This window comes from Chelonoidis abingdonii, chromosome 1 (genome assembly GCF_003597395.2).
Source record: "Chelonoidis abingdonii isolate Lonesome George chromosome 1, CheloAbing_2.0, whole genome shotgun sequence".
Classification (NCBI taxonomy): Eukaryota; Metazoa; Chordata; order Testudines; family Testudinidae; genus Chelonoidis; species Chelonoidis abingdonii.
The window spans coordinates 97305563-97322489 of NC_133769.1; the positions used below are offsets into that span (position 1 = coordinate 97305563).

At 44.8% G+C, this 16927-nt stretch overlaps 2 protein-coding genes across 3 annotated transcripts in view; one reads left to right on the forward strand and one right to left on the reverse strand.

Moving 5' to 3' along the window:
- Nucleotides 1–3130, reverse strand: part of XPNPEP3 (X-prolyl aminopeptidase 3) — a 23339-nt gene extending 20209 nt beyond the window's left edge. For both annotated transcript variants that reach the window (XM_032787691.2, XM_032787700.2), the window contains exon 1: nt 2659–3130. In XM_032787691.2, the coding sequence (XP_032643582.1) occupies nt 2659–2719 (61 nt within the window). In that variant the 5' untranslated portion in view covers nt 2720–3130. The remainder of the gene's footprint in view (nt 1–2658) is intronic.
- Nucleotides 3131–3210: 80 nt separating this feature from the next.
- ST13 (ST13 Hsp70 interacting protein) overlaps nt 3211–16927 on the forward strand; it is a 31238-nt gene continuing 17521 nt past the window's right edge. The window contains exons 1-7 of the mRNA XM_032787711.2: nt 3211–3467; nt 8149–8203; nt 9597–9666; nt 9800–9870; nt 10502–10568; nt 11939–12023; nt 16564–16674. Coding sequence (XP_032643602.1) covers nt 3358–3467; nt 8149–8203; nt 9597–9666; nt 9800–9870; nt 10502–10568; nt 11939–12023; nt 16564–16674 — 569 coding nt within the window. The 5' untranslated portion in view covers nt 3211–3357. The remainder of the gene's footprint in view (nt 3468–8148; nt 8204–9596; nt 9667–9799; nt 9871–10501; nt 10569–11938; nt 12024–16563; nt 16675–16927) is intronic.

Genomic DNA, 16927 nt, shown 5'->3' on the forward strand with positions numbered 1-16927 from the left:
CAACTGCTAGAACAGGGCCTCATCCTCCCTGATTGAACTAACCTCGTTATCTCTAGCTTGCTTGCTAGCATATATATACCTGCCCCTGGAAATGTCCACTACCTGCGTCTGACGAAGTGGGTATTCACCCACGAAAGCTCACGCTCCAAAACGTCTGTTGTCTATAAGGTGCCACAGGATTCTCTGCTGCTTTTACATAGGTAAAGAGAAACAAGAACATGATAACTTTAATATCATTGAATATCCCTCATCATCTATTTATCCTCAAAACAACTTCCTAGATTTGGATTTTTAATTTATTTTAGCAAGTCTGTATCACAGTCTTTCACTACTGGATAACTACTGTGGTGCCTGGCTACAAGACTGCCCAATGCTCGTGGGGACTTAACTAAATAATTGAGCTCCCCAGTCAGTCACCTCCTGCACTCAGCAACTAGACCCTCTGACCATAATTCTTTACATCACTCAGGCTTGATCTACACCAGAGTCGATGTAAGGCATCTTACAACGACCTAATTGTGTCAGTGTCCACACTACAGCCTTGCTCCTGCAGATGTAAGTGCCCTACTACACAGACATCATAACTCCACCTCCATGAGAGATGTAGGGCTTAGTTAGTGTCTACATAGACACTGCGGGTTACTTATATCAACTGTTGGCTGTCATTCTTGTCAATTTTACAACTCCATGGAACAGTGAAATTGACAAGAAAGCTGGGCTGTCATCATGGGGGGCATGTGGGAGGTCCAGCTAGAGGCCAGTTGCCCCCCAGACTCCCCACTCGCTGCCAGGTTGCATGCACCCTGCTTCTGCCTCCACGCCTGGCAGCTATCTGCAGAGAGCCCAGGAGCCACCTGGATTCCAGGTGCAGAGCTCCCCACCAGGAGCCCGGGGGGCAGCCAGAATCCTAGCAGTAAGGAGCTGAGAGCCCGGGGGGCGGGGGAGAGGATGAGGAAGAGGTTCCTAGCAGGGAGCTGCCTGCAGAGCTGAGAGCCCAGGCTCTCAGCCATCCACACTGCCCCTCTTAAGTCAGGCAAGTGCTTCTGGTGGGGAAGTGCACTACTGAGAGAAGGAGGGTAGTGTGGACATGAATCACCACAGTAATGACTGGTGGTTGTAAGTTGACCTAACATAGGAGGACGTCAGTTTCTAGTGTAGACATGACCTCAGGCAGTGCCCATTATAAGGTCCTATTATACCACTAGAGTAGTATTAAGGAACCTGGTTATGGCCTGGTCTACTTAAAATTTAGGTTCACAAAACTAGGGCGCTCAGGGGCCTGAAAAATCCAGACCCAAGCACCATAGCTATGCTGACCGAATCCCTCATGTAGATGCAGCTAAGTGAACAGAAGAATGTTTCCATCAACATTATTACCATTGCTCGTGGGGGCGTTCCTACAGTAATGAAATTAACCCCTTCTCTCACAGTAAGCTGTGTCTACACTATGGAGTTATATCATCATAGCTACAGCACTGTAGCTACACTATACTCTCCATAGCATATTTGTGGTCTATGTCTACACTACAGACTCTACCTCAACACGGCTATGCTGGAATAGCCCCCTAGTGCAGTACTGGGTCGCGGGGTGTAAGGCACTGGGTTGTGGCAGATCTGGTCAGCACTGCTGACTGGGCCATTAAAAGTCCAGCCAGCGGTGCTGCCTGGCTAAGCTAATCCCTACCTGTTCTGACACTGCGCTGCACCCTGGAAGAAAAGCTTTTGGTCATTTGATTGGACTTATTCCTTCAGTCTTTGCAAACTAAATACTGCTTCACTGTGCAAGTGGGAATACCAGGAAGAAAAGCTAACTAGTCTTTATTCATTCTCCAAGCTAGGCACAAAGGCCCAGATTCTCAAAGGTTTCAATGGGAGTTAGGCTCCTAAATACCTTTGAGGATCTGGACCTAAATGTACATAAATATAAAGCATAAAAGGTCAAAAATATGATTCTTGCCCTGCTAGCAGCCTTTTAGTGCTTATAATGTGCTTTGACACCTTTTATGCATGTGCTGTATAAGTAAGGCCCGGATCCCTCAAGGATCTCTGTGCAGCTGCAGGAGTATGCCAAAAACTGATACCTGGTTTTAACCATCTTCTAAAATGGGAAGTAAAACACATTTTTAAAAAGCTTTCAGCAATACTTTGTTTTGTATTGCAGTGGATATCCTAGTTTTACAAACCTTGGAATTTTCAACGTTGAAAGCAGGAGTGAGGTACATGTATTTTCCTTAACATCAATTTTACCAATAAAAAGAAAACAGATATTTGACTCACATTATTTGTCACAAAAAGGGAATTAACGTGTACATTAATGACATCTTGAACATCTGGTGATTATTGTTTCTATACAGCACTACACATATACATACACAGGATCCCTGCCTCACAGCCCTTACAGTTAACTGTAGTTAGATTCCCCCTAAGGGTCTATTTTACACTTTATCATGACAATCAAATGTGTTGAACTGGGTTATTAAAGATACAGTGGAAAGGCCAAATAGTCTCTGGGTCCTTAAATGCATGGAGTGAACAGGTGGGGGAAGTGGGAAGACAGACACAGGCCATAGAGCGAGGAAGGGGGCACCTCGCAGCAGTGAGTGGCGGGCCCCCAGGAGGGGGAGAGATTCGCCATTAAAAGTAATTAAAGTCTCTGACCTGATAAGCTGCACAAGCCCTTCACAGCCGGGATAAGCCTCTGAGCTGGGAGCCAGAGCATGGCTGCGCCCCCCGCAGGGCCCGCGCTACTGCAGGGCGCCTCGCTCTGCACGGAAACCAGCGTCCCACATCCCTTGCTCTGCTGCGGCTGCCATCCCCACCCCCACGCATGGCAGCGCTCCCAGCCCCCAGCAGCCTCGCATACACCACTTGCACATCGCGGGGCCTTCTGAGCACACTACCCTGGCTGATTACGTCATCTACAAGCGCCCATTCCCCGGCGTGTTCGAAGCCTTAGGTGGCCTCACAAACCGCCGCCGGTCTATGAAGGAGGTGCGTCAGGCGCGTGCTCAGTACTGCCCGGCAAACGCCAAGCAGGGTCTTGCGTGAATCGAGGAGGTGGCTGATGACGTAACAGAGGGGGGGCCGACTGGCGCGTGGGTTGCGCGGAAGCAGGGCGTGTAACGGAAAGACACACGTTTTCCTTCCAGAAGGTTCCGGCAGCCGCGTAGCGGAGGGGCTTAGAGGCGGGGCTTCAGTAGGGGCGGGGGGCTGCGGACCCCGGAGGAGGAGCCGCTGCCAGACCTGCGCGCGGGGTAGGGCGGCCGCAGCAGCAGGGGACGGGAGCCCGGAGGCGGAGCTGAGCGGGGCGGGGAGGCTGGGACGTTCCAGCGCGGCGCGGAGGGGGCCCGATCGGCCATGGATCCGCGGAAGGTGAGCGAGCTGCGGGCCTTCGTGAAGCTCTGCAAGGAGAAACCGGGCCTGCTGCACAGCGAGGAGCTGCGCTTCCTGCGCGAATGGGTGGAGAGGTGAGTCGGCGCCGCGTGCCCGGGGGTCGCGGAGCTGGTAGGAGGTGGGGCGCGGCGCGGCGGTCGGACCCTGCCCCGGGGGCGGAGCCGTGTTCGGGGAGCGCCGGGACCGCGATCAGCGCTGTCCGGGCTGGGTCTGGACCCGGACCAGTGTCGGGCGTAGCCTGGCGTGCGGCGAAGGCACCGCTTCCTCCAGACACGGGGCGCTCAGTTTAGCGCCTAAACCAGGCAGCGGGCTGACCCGTGTCCTGTCCCGCGTAGTTGCAACAATTGACCGCCCGTCTCAGAAAATCTGCTCAAAAACTCGGTACTTTAGAGCCACAAAAGTAACTAACAACAAGGGGCATCCCCCGTATAGCACATGTTAAACGTCTTCAGGCAAGGCTCTCCTGCCAGAACGTTACCTGTCCTCCACCATCCGAACAGGTCAGCCTGCTGGGTCAGAAAGCCCAAGTGATCCGACTTTACAGTCCAAAAGTGTGTGTGGTGGCTTGCAATACAACGTGTCCAAACTACCTCTTGCAAGATGTAGATTTATTCCTCAGCAACAATCAATGTAGACTCCACATAGCAAGGCATTTGCAGTATGTGTGCACTGTAGCTATGGCTGGAAATAACATGGATCTGAGACAGGTGCTGCTCCCAGTGAAAATACAAGTGCTGATTAGAAACAGAAGACAAGAAATATAAGGTCTACCAAAGTTAATGACTTCTACCATCCAGATAAAATCTATCTATGGAACGCACCCATTTGGTTCCAGCAGCTAGTTCCCTCTTGATGTTCCAGAAGAACTTGGTAAGAAGAAAATGAGTCCTTGCTGATATTTTCCTCAGAGAGGAAGGGAATCATTATTAATTTGAAATCTGGCAGTAAGTAAAAAAGACACTGTGTAAAAAAGCACACTCTTTTCTGAGAATATTTTGCCCACTATTATAGGTAACATCTGAGATACCACATGTAAAAGACTAAATAAAACTTTTTTTTTTTTTTTAGTACACTGCTCACATTTTACAGCATTTCACATGGTTTCCCTATTTGGGTGTCTCAAATGGGAGAGAAGCATGGGGGGGGGGAGGGGATAAAGTCCCCAAAATGTTGCAAGACAACAAAAACTGACAGGAGCCTGGGGCTGATGCAGTCCTTAAAACTATTAATTTTTCAGACTGATTACTTAAGGTTGAATATTCCTTTCAGCTGTGTGTGAGAACAGGAATCTTTTGAGTTGACTATCAAATCCCTATTTATGTATTGAGAGTGTGTTGAAGTCTGGGTAGTTCTACAGCTTTTTCTTAAATTCAGGCATATCACATTTTACCTGTACCTTAAAGTCCAGAACTTTCTGAATCACAAGAGGTAGAAATAAATTCCACACACCATCAACAGTATGGTATATCTGTATTTTTTTCAGGTTGAGATGGTTCCAAGTATCAGAACTTAAAACTCATTCATTCTTCAGACAAACTTTGATGTAGCACTTGTTTAGGGGTATTAGTTGCAGATCTCGGATTAATACAAGTGTCTATCCCAACATTTATTGCCTTCTTAGGGTTAATAAATTGAAAACCTTGTGAGTAAAAACCAAAAACAAATGTGGTCACGCGTTCCCCGCCTGTGCATATATTGAACAAATGAACCAGTTGTTGAAAATGTTCCTAACACGTTTCCATTTTTCATTAAGCATTATAGTGACATTAAAATGTTGTTAAAAGCATTAGATGGATGCATGTGAATTTTAATTTCTTGGTAGGGTCCATGTTGGCGCTGTAACTATTAAATATTCAAGCTATTTAGAACTCAGCTAATGGCTTCTTTTCATGGATTGTGCAGAAGAGCAAGCATCCTTGTGGGCTGTAAGCACATGCAGTGTAGCCTCAACTAGTTATTAGTGTTGCTCACTTTTGCTGAGCTGCTGGCTGTTAGGGGGTTACAGTGATATCTCTTTGGGTTGGCTTAAAGAAATGCTTAGAAGTTGCACCTGAAGTTGGAGAGCCTGTTAAGGGCAAAATTTTAGAAGGAACTGTTGCCAAGTGCACTGCATTCCCACCTGTAACATAAAATGAGCAAAGTAATTATACCCAAGGGTATTTGCAGTCAGGGCAAGCCTTTGACATAGGCAGTGGCCCACCAAAGAGGGTGCCCTGTGCTGGGGCTACTGTTCCTCTCCACCCAGCCCCTCCTCACTGCTCCTCTCAGCCAGTGGGCCCAGGGCTGTCTTCTCTCACACACACCCCCTCCCCCCACTCCCACTTGCTCCTCTGGCTGCCAGCTGAGGGCTCCTGCCAGTGGGGGAGCTCTCAGGTGCTGTGGCTCTGCTCCGCCCCCAGGGGCGGGGCTCAGCGACAAGCCTGGTGGTTTCTGGCTGCTGCGCGCTGCAGGCAGGTGGGCTCCCCAAGTGGCATGGCCCCTTCTCCCTGGGCTCTTGGGCCCCTGCTGGGCCTGGGGCAGTACTGGTCGGACGGTGCTGCACATGCAGTTCTGCCTCATCATTATTTGAATGTGGAGGCTGGGAAGCATGAGGGTCCCGGACCATTTTGGGCAGGAGGCAGCACCAGCACCCAGTGAGTGCTCCTTGCTCCAGATGAGCCGTCTCAGCCCAGGCCCCGTGGAGCAACTGGAGTCCCTTCGCCCCATCCCCGCACCAGCGCCATAGGTCTAGGGTGGGATGTGGGTTGGGTCCAGTTTGGTCTGGGGAGGGATGTGAATCTGGTTCAGTTCAGGGGATTGGGTCTGGGGAGGGATGTGGGTTGGGTCCAATCTTTTGGGGACACAGCTGGTCTTGATCCTAGTTTTTGTGCTTCTGTGCCTAGAGGGGAAGGACTAGTATGAATAAAGATACTGTAAATAAAATGTATTAAAGTTTTTCATATTTGTTATTTTTGAAACACTTCAAACAGTTTTTAAATTCAGCCCAATTTCATACAAAAAATTAATTCAAGCCGTGGTAGTTCATATGAGAAATGTGAAGGATGAGATACTGTGATAGTTTCGTTTTAGTGGGAGCAGCACATGGCTGGTGTTTTGGCCAGCTTTGGCTTTTGTTGGCTGTTTTTACCCCTGCATGCTCTCTCTCACACACACAGGCTCTTCCCTGCCCTGCCCACACCAGGACTCCCTACATCCAGGTCACTTTCCCAACCTGTGCTGTGCTGTGAGGTATCAGGAGCTGCTTCTCTGGTGCCCTCTCCTTTTGCAGCCCAGGTGGAAAGTCAGCTGGATGCAGGGAGCCCTGATACTGCTCCTCGTGCACGCACACACACACACACACACACCCCACACACAAGGGTGTGTGGCGCAGAGGAGGAGCAGTTGGGCGTCAGCAAACAGCAATGCTAGCTACTTTGTGCATCCAGGTCGGTTTGCCTGTGTGGGTGTAGGAGGGGAATGCAGGGATTAGGGGCATAGGAGGGGGAATTGGCCTTTGGGGCAAAGGGAAGAAGGGGAGCCTCTGGGGGCACCACACCCATGGAGGTCAGGGGAACCAAAATGCAAGTTTGCCCGCGGTGCCATTTTCCCTAAAGCCAGCCCTATATGCAGAACTGTTTGTTACAGAATATACTTACATACCCTATTACTTCTTACTGAGCTAAATCAGTGTTTCTGAAGCTGGAGGTTGTGACCCCAAAGTTGGTCATGGGAGAGATTGAGGTTGGGGTGGCAAGCAGGGCCAGTGTTAGGGGGTAGGAAGCAGGGCAATTGCCTGGATCCCCATGTCACAGGGGACCCCGCAAAGCTAATTTACACGTTAGAGCCCTGGACCTCCCCCCCCCCCCATCAGAGTGGAAGCCCTGCACCTTGAACTTAAGGTAAAAGGTGGCAGTTTTTTTGGGAGGTGGGAGTCAAAAAAAAAAAAAAAAAAAAAAAAAAATTGTAAGTACAAAGGGGTTACCAGCACAAAAAGGTTGAGAAACACTGAGCTAGACTAGTCACACACTGGTTCTCCTTCCCGGCTGCGGCTGCTCATCCAAAGGCTTAATGCAGCGTGTTTATGGTGCATTAAAAGGATATTGTCAGAGTAAATGCTACTAATCTAGTGTTAAAGAAACTATTCTAACAGATATCTATCTAGTGTTTCATTTGCATTTGATAGTATTTTGTGTATGGCAGACTCTATTTCTGTTGGGTAGTTAGTTTGCCTTTTATTTGTGCAGACTTTTCATATATGACTTTTTTTTGAGGTTTTTTTTATATAGCAGATCATGAATGGGTGTAGCATAAACCATTTTCAAATGGCTCGTTTTTCATTACCTGGTTCCTTCCATCAGAGAGTCTGTTCTTAGTGAGTGAAAACTGCTAACATTTTTTAATGCTGCATTATGGAAAGTTGAAAAAGTATCTAACAAAATTGTATCCAACTGTCTCCAAAACTTATCTATAGGTCAGAGAGCAGCATGACCGATTTCTGCTTTAAAAAAAAGCAGCATTTCTTTTTCTTACAATAGAGAGCTTAAGATGCAGGGGCCAGCTGAGTCAGAACTAACTATTGCTGCATAATGCCAGATAAAAGCGCTGGTGTGCATCTTCCTTTTTGCTGTTTGATGTTTTCCTTTTGACAGATGTTACATGGTGGGTTGGTTCCATGTCAGCTTTTCTTGGGACAGTCCTTTCTCATTCGCTTTAACTGAAACCCTGCTGAAAAGGCTGCACTTCAATAACTTTTGTTTCCGCCCTTTTTTTAAAAAGCATGGGAGGTACGATACCACCTGCTCCTCACAATGCCTCTGCAGAAACAATGAAGGTAAGAGATGGGATATTTATAGTTATAAACATTAGAACTGTGCCAAAAAAAATTGTTAAAAAAATTTGCTGTCAGAATTTGGATGAAGAATGGGACAAGTGCGTTTGTTTAAAATTTCCAAAGAAGGTGACTGGAAACATCAAGGAATCTTGTATATTTGTTGCTGGATTGTGACAGTTTCAGAGACTGAAGGGTGCCTTTTGTTAATAATGCCTGCAGACTTGCCACACGCCATTCTGTTTAATGTACCTGAGTCTTATTTATTATTTGTATTCCCATAGTGCCTAGGTGTTCAAGTCATGGTCCAAGACCCCAGTGTGCTAGCACAGTACAAACAAAAAGATGGTCCCTGCCCCAAATAGCGTACAATCTAAGTATAAGAGATGAGATAACAGATGGGTACATACAGGAATGTAAGGACACAATGAGACAATGTTGGTCAGCTTGATAGACAGTGGTATCAGTGTACCAGTGGCTTTCCTATTGTCAAGTTTTTTTTGTAGGCATCATGGCAAAGGAGAGCTGGCGCATGATGAGGTAGCTTTAGATTTTTATTGAGAACTTTTCCCAAATATGAGTGGCAGCATAGGAGAAAGCACAAAGGTGCTTGTTGAAAAACGTAACAAGTACTCAGTGGAGCCTGTAGTAAATATCTGGACAGTGTGTGAGAGATGATAGGGTTGGGAATTGGCCATGAAAGGCCTTGAAAGTGAAGTCAAGCAACTTACGTTTGATGCATAAGAGACCGGGGGGAAGCCAGTGGAGGGATGCTAAAAAAGGTGTTAAGGCCTAAGCAACAGATTAAGAAAATTATCTCTGCATCAGCATTCTGAATGGATATGAGTGGAGCACGATTTTGTTGTCAAGGGCATAGAAAAGGATGCTGCAGTAATTGAGACACAAGCTGAGTTTTAGCTGTATGGATGGATAGGAAAAGCTGTTTCTTAGATACTATGCAAAGAGGATCTCTGATCACAAATTAGCACATGTGTGGGCAGGGGAAATCCAGTTTCTGTGGTTCATTCAAACCTTGGTTCTGCCGAGATGGGAAGTAAGGGGCAAAATAGTGTTCATTGTAATGTTGGCTTTAGTGATGTGGAGGATGATATGCCAACTTAGTTCAAAGTTATTAAAGCATGAACCCTGAAGGAAAGTTTGACAAACAGCAATTTATGGGTCAGAAGTTGGCATCAGTGCGGGAAAGTGAGGAGAAGGGGTTTTATGTCATACTTTTAAAACTACAAATAAAACTCCTTAGCCATACATGGGAAATCCTTTAGCGGCTGAAGACTTTGTAGTGGAGTTTTCTGATGCCTTGGGATTGTTGACCTGGAAATGGAGTACTTGACCATAGATGACACACACCTACGTATTTCTGTCCTCCCTTTATTAGGACAAAACAGAGAAGCAGCCAGAGGAGCCAGTTAATCCACCAGAGCCTGAGAGTGAAGAGAGTGACTTGGGTGAGGAAGTAACTGTTGTTACTGCAACTATTCATCAATTTGAACATAAATGTAGCACTATCTATTGTATTTGTAGGTGGAAGAATTTAATTTTCCACATTAGTGTTCAAATCTTTAACTTTTGTCTTTGCAGAAATTGATAATGAGGGAGTGATTGAACCAGACAAGGATGATCCCCAAGAAATGGGAGATGAAAATGTGGAGGTAAAGACAACATCTTCAACTTCCATTGCATTGGAGGAGTTGCTGCTTCAGTATAGTTTTTGGTGGTGGTTTGTTTTGATTTATGAGTTTTGGTTTTGGGTTTGTCTTTTGTTGGAGGTGGGGGGATTAAACTCAAAGGAAACATATTGGTTAGATAGTCATTGCCTTTAATGCCTTCAGTTCTCTCTCTTTTCCCCCTTCCCACTCCTACCCTTCCCTTCTTCTGAACAGGAAACTCATCAATTGAAAATTAAGATCTCTCCTAACTAAAAACCTGCTTCCGTCAGAAGCAGTAGCAAAACTCCTATTAACTTTGAGAATCATGGCTGGACATAAAAATGAGCAACTACAAATTTTTAAAATATCTGATTGAAAACTAAATATAGAAATCCCACACTAACAAATGAAAAATAATATTTGGGTGTCCTCCTATTCCTTATGAGCAGTGTGCTGCTCTCCTCCTTTCCTTTTTGAAATTGAACTTAAATACACTTGGGAGTCTCTGCTTGCTTAACTGAGTCTTTAGCTCAAATTAGGCAGAATCCTAGAGTTAGAGAACATTAGTTCCCTTTCCTGATCCTCATCTAAGTCTGCTGCTTTTGGTCTCGACTTTGTTTCCTTTGTTTCATAGGTAACTGAAGAGATGATGGATGAGGCCGATGAGAAGAAGATGGAGGGCATTCATGCCTTAGGTGAAGGTGAGAGGTTCTATACCTTAGCACATACCTTGGAGGGTGTAGCTGTTATCTGCTATTGTGGCCAGTGCTTTCACTTACAAGTCTGTTAAAATCTGACTTAAAGCATCCTGGAATTCTTCCAGTCTGCAGGAAGGAGTGGGGCTAGGGAGTGGACTGTTTAAAAGCTTCTGCTGGTGGAATTCATTCCCTGTATTGAGTTCCAGATATAATTTGTTGTCTTAACAAGAGATGCCTAGAAGCATGGTAATACTGAAGTTCAGTGGGGGAGCCCTAGTCTGTACACCTTGCATTTTGGTTATGGATACCACTCTTCTTGCCTTCCAAAGCTTGGTGTTTTACACCCTCCACTCCCTCATTGGTATCCTGGCACAACACAGCTTCATTTTGTATATAAGATTCTGTATAAATTGTGTTCTGAAACACCTTAGTTAAATAAATAAAGGAATAGCCCAGGAAAAGAAGAGATGGAGGGGAACCAGCAGAGAACAAAGCTCTTAAATAAACACTGGTAAGGTTGCCACTCATCAAACTGATGAATAGAACGCTATTTCTGCAGCCTGGTTGTGAACTGATGGGGGAACCTGAGGTGACTGTATGGACATTCATTTTAAAAAACATGTCCATCTTGCCCAAGTCTGTTTTAACAGCAGCATGTGTTGTGTCCTTGGGAGTCCACATGCTTTAGCTCTAAATCTTGATGTCTTTGATTTTCTTGCTTTGCTGCCTTCCACTGTTTTGGAATGTTTCTGTTGCTAATCTCTGTTGCTGTGCATGCAAATAGTCTTATTTAAAGGGACCCTTTGAAGATAAGGAAAAGCATTTTAGGAGGTATTTTTTCTTACTAAAAACACATTAAATTTAAAATTCTCCATTTTAATAGTGGTTAAAAGTACATTTAGGCTGTCTTTCCAGGTATTACTAATTTTGGTCCAAAATATCTGCCGTTATATTTTCTATAGGGAATTGTAAATGGACATGTGTACCTTTTATTTTTAAATTGACTAAATTTCAAGTTGGTTTTGGGTAGTACATCCGTCCATGAGATCCTGTGCATGTTTGTTTTATCAGTGCACTTCCAATTTTGAAGTGGTTTTTCTTTCCCCTGTTGCTATGTGGAAGACCCGCATAAATAAAAGAGGAAACTGCATAAATGACGAGTTAAAAAAAGTCAGATGTGCGAAGTACATTGAAACAGATTATCTTATAGTAACTTTGGGTGGCGTTTGGTTTTCAACAATACTGATAAACTTTAAGACAGAAATGTGTGCCATCAACATAAGAAGAAAGTCGCAACACCCAGTAGATGAATGGAAATCTGGATTCTATCTCACCGCAGGGTAATTGAAGCTTTACTGGTACTTGCCTTTCAGGTGAACTTCAGAAAGCCATTAACTTGTTCACTGAAGCAATCAAGTTGAATCCTCATTTAGCCATCCTGTATGCTAAGCGGGCCAGGTGAGTGATATATAGACCAGTGATTTGTTTTCCTATATATAACCTGATCTCTTTAAAGGGACCATGGTGGACTGGAATGCTGAGATTCCAGCTCGTATGTAATTTGAGGGGAGGTTTAAGGAGGAAAGGACATTCTGAATCTGTGTAAAGATTGGAAAAAAAGCAAAATAGCTTTTAGTTTCATTTAATTCTTGGGAGTTATTGGACTGCAAGTCAGATGTGATAGACTGTCTCCTATTACATCGTTCAGTCTCTATCACAGGGTTATTTTATGGGGGGGGTTGCTGTATTGCCACCTTTACTTCTGTGCTGCCTTCAGAGCTGGGTGGCTGCAGAGCGGTGGCTATTGGCCAAACACCCAGCCCTGAAGATAGTACCTTGCCAGCAGCAGCACAGAAGTAAGGGTGGCATTACCATACCATGCCACCCTTCTGCACTGCTGCTTTCAGAGCTGGGTAGCTGGAGAGTGATGGCTGCTGAGGAGCCAGTTCTGCAGGCAGCATGGAAGTAAAGGTAGCATTGCCATACCATGCCATTCTTCTGTCCTGCTGCTGGCGGTGGCTCTACCTTTAGAGCTGGTCCCCCTGCCAGCAGCCGCCAGCAGCAGTGTGGAAGTAAGGGTAGCAGTAACTCAAGCCTTCCCGTCCCCCCCAATAACCTTGTGAACCCCCCCAACTCCTTTTTGGGTCAGGATCCCTGCAATTACAACACTAAAATTTCAGATTTAAATAGCTGAAATCATGAAATTTACTATTTTTTAAATCCTATGACTATGAAATTGACCAAAATGGACTGTGAATTTGGTAGTGCCCCACTTATAAAGAAAATCTAAAGTTTCTTGTGTTATAGTTAGCAAGAAAACCATCTGCAATTAACTTTTAGACTTTTTTCTCACCTAGATATGGAAGTTACTTCCTGTGTCATCCAGTCCAGCTAACCTCCACTTTCTGTTCTGGCCAATTGAGCACTGTTCTGTGTGCATGTGTACAGTTGTGTGTGTGGCCCTTCATTGTGAAATGGTTGAGATTGCTATATAAAACCAATACATTAGAAGTTAAATTACTTAACTGTACATATCCTCCATTCATCAGCACGTCTTGCCATTATAATATGTTATAGACCACACAACACAAAACGCTGGTGGTTTTGTCTGGTATAATGGATGTATCAACCCTAACTACTCAATGAAGTTTTTGTATTTTTTTTTAATGTTGTGGGTGGGGTTCTACAACGTGAGGGGCAGACCTGTGGTGGGTAGAAGATGCAGAATACTTTCTGTCAAAAGGTGTGTATTAACCGTTGTGTCAGTAGTGGCATGTGAACTCTCTTTTTTTTTTTTTTTTTTTTTTTTTTTTTTTTTTTTTTTTCTGCTCTAAGGTAAAACCTGACAGAAAAGTGTACTTCCCAACAGAAGGTTTTAGATAGACATAGTCTCAATGATCAGGCTTCTGTGCACCCAGTCTCCTCTACCTCAGATAATCACCTTTGTACACTTCCATATCAATCAAGCTTGTATGTGTAGCCCACAAACTTCCAGTTATAACAGGAGGAGCTGCTAAAGATGACCCCAAGTACATTATTTGGGGTTTTTTTAAGCTACTTGCTGCACTAAATATCCTTAGGATCCACCTCTATCAAGCTTTGTCTGGATTGGTTAACAATGAAAAGTAAGAAATAAGGAAAAATTTCAACCAGTGCCCAGATTCATATTAATGATTTATGGAGAGAAACGAGACAAAAATGCACAGAAAATATAAAGGGGCGTAAAAACTGTGTGAAACTTAACACTACTTGGTTGCCCACTTCTGGAGAAATAAAGAGATTTATGCCCTGTTTTAGAATACAATCCCTAACTCTGGAGTGGTTATCAGGTACCTCCATAATTTGTTGCTTGAGACCAAATCTTGATCGTGCAGATGCAACTCCCCTTTTCTATCTGGCTTGCACTGTATTTCCAACCTAGCTTAAGAAAATGTGGGAGTCTTGCAGTATGTCACAGTATTGTATAGCTTCAGACACGCTCTTAATTCTTCAACACCTTTAAAAATTTTCCTGCAACACTTTTGATAAAATGGTGTGAGGAGTGGAAATGCTGAAATGGCTCATAACCACATAACTTATTTCCTTGCTAATTAATCACTAATTAATTTGATAACAAAACTTAAATTTATAAAACATGTAGTTATTTACATGGTGTAGCAGTAGACTAGCAGGAGTTAGTGAATTTCGAGGAGGGATAGGAGCTAGCTGCAGTATAAAGGTTAAAACTTTAGATGATGCATGGACTACAGAGAGAAGCTGCTGCTTTTGAAAATGACTTTTTTGTTAACAGCAGTTGAGAACTTATTACTTTTCATGATTGGCTCTCCTCCTGCCTGCATTGGTTCTTAACAGCCTCCTTATGACACTAAGGAAGGATTTTGTAGCTATTGATGTGTTTGTGATTCTACCTTCCCCAAGATCATTTTTAGTCCAAGGTACCTTTCAGTCATAGTACTTATCTAGCAGTGTCCAGAACAAAATTGCAACTCTTGAAACAGAAGAAATTGTGAAATAAAACATGCTCTCCTAGATGAATATTACAAAAAGCTTTGCTAAGCAGTTCCAAAGCTAAAGTTTATAGAATATTGAAATGTTACCTATGGTGTATGTAGCTGAAAATATTCTATGTACTTATAGTCTAAAGGTTTCTGTCCCAGCTTTCCACGTTGGAGTCCCAAAATGTTAATGGTCTTCAAGGTTTCTGTTTGGTCCCATGGTATGTCCATTTAGCCAAAAACATCTTTTCACATACAGTACTGGTAATGAAGCCCTTCATTTATCCGCAGCCATCTAGTTATAACTGACGTGACAAGCTATAAGTTATATCATGTTCTGAAACTAGACCATAAGAAAACCAATGTGAAAGTCAACCTGGATTAGGCCTTTATTCCTTAAATACCTGCTGTTTCTGTTACTAATGGTTTTCTGCCTATTTGGAATAGGCCTGCCAAAAGTTTTTTTTTTGGTCTGGTTTCTTTTAGAAGAAAAATCAGAGTGAACAAAATCCAGGGTGGTTCTTGAATACTGAAATTACTCTTTGAATAAAAACCACATAGAAAACATGAGTAGTTTAAGGACACTGATTAACCATAAATAATTCATCCAAGCCCAGCTTTCTTTCCAGTCTGAGTCATTGGCCAGTGCTCCATGTAATCTACCCTCAAACCTAGCATCCCTGTTAATCTCTCAGTTCACTGTTCGTTTTATAAATTGACCCTTAGCACCAGCTCTGCCTGGTTCCTACCACAAATTTGAGAAGTTTTTTTCCCTTGCTGATCCCAACTTTACAGTGCATCTGAGTTGTGTGTTTAGGACTCAGTAAACCTTTTTAACACAGGCCATAGATCTTGAACTCTGCATAGAACTTGAACTTTGTCTTTCTTTGTCTTCCTTCTACCCTCAAATGGTTCTTGCTGATCAAGACTGAGGCACATTGATGAAAGCTTGCACTGTCCCTGCTCATGATCCACCTGTCCAGGGGCTACATGGCAAACTTCAGTAACCAAGACCGAACTCTCACCAGCACAAAATCTTTTGTCTTTAGAATTCTTTAAATACATGCCTGCAGAGGGTTTGGCCAGGGCTCATCACTCTCTGGGGAAGCAGGGAACCATATCGCCTCGCTACGGGAATTTGCGTGGCTGGGGGGTCTCACGCCATGGCAGCAGTAGAGGCAAACATAAGTTATTCACACATGGTCCACAAGCAGTAGTGAGTCACAGGCTCAGATCCTCAGACAGGAGCAGAGCAACTGTTATATAACGAGCAGGCCCAGGCCCTGGGTTGGGGCAGGGCAGCAAAGAGTCAGTGGCTCAGGCCCTCAGGCAAGTGCTGAGCAAACGGGTAAACAGCAAGTCCAGACTCCTGGCTCCGAAGGGCCTGGGAGAGGGGGGAGACTGCCACCCACTCCACTGCATTCCAGCCCTGGGCCCTAGCAGCAGCAGAAGGCCTGTTGCTGTGGGGGGTGGGATCTTGGCCACAACACAGTGACATAGGCTCTGGCAGTGCTGCAGCCAGACTAGGGTAGACTGCTCCCGAGCTACTTCCTAACTCCTCCCCCTCCAGACTGCGTCCTCCAAAGGGTCAAGCACCATGGGCTTCTCAGGGTAACTGGCAAGGGGTAGGCTTGGCAGCTCCAAGCCAGTCTTCAGGTCAGCGGTCCAGCCAGTCTTCAGGTCAGCTGCCAGTTGCTGGGGTTTTCCAACCAGGAGCTAGGCCACAGGCATCCAGCATCTCCGGAGGCTGTTCTAGTGAGCTCTGGGGTTGGGCTTTTATACTTCCTGTCCTGCGCCTTGACCTCTGGGGTGTGGGCACAGGATTCACTGGCTCCACTCACTTTGGTGTCCAGAGAGGTTCTTCCCTCTCCGGGGTGGTGGAGAACCACACCACCTCACTACAATGCCTTTTAGTTTTCTTGCCTGTGAGAGTTGGCAGTGGAAAACATTGACTGGAGATTGGTTTTTAAATATGTACAATAAAATCTTGTCCTTTTTGTCAGTGTCTTTGTGAAACTACAGAAGCCAAATGCTGCCATTAGAGACTGTGACAGAGCCATTCAGATAAACCCAGATTCAGCACAGACCTACAAGTGGCGAGGGAAAGCTCACAGGTAAAGAATTGCAGCCGTGTTTCACCTCCCCCTTCACTCATTAGTGAGGGAGACAATTTTTGTTTTTTCTACCCTAATCCATTATGGCTTGTGAATTGTTTACCTATCTGATGTTTTATGGGAAGGAGGAGTTGATTTAATGAGAGGGTAAACGTTTCTCGTAAATGTCCTTTTATTAGCCATCACCAAAATCTTCTAATTGGTCATTGAACATTCTTAACTGTAGGGCTATGATTTTTATTTGTGTGGTTTG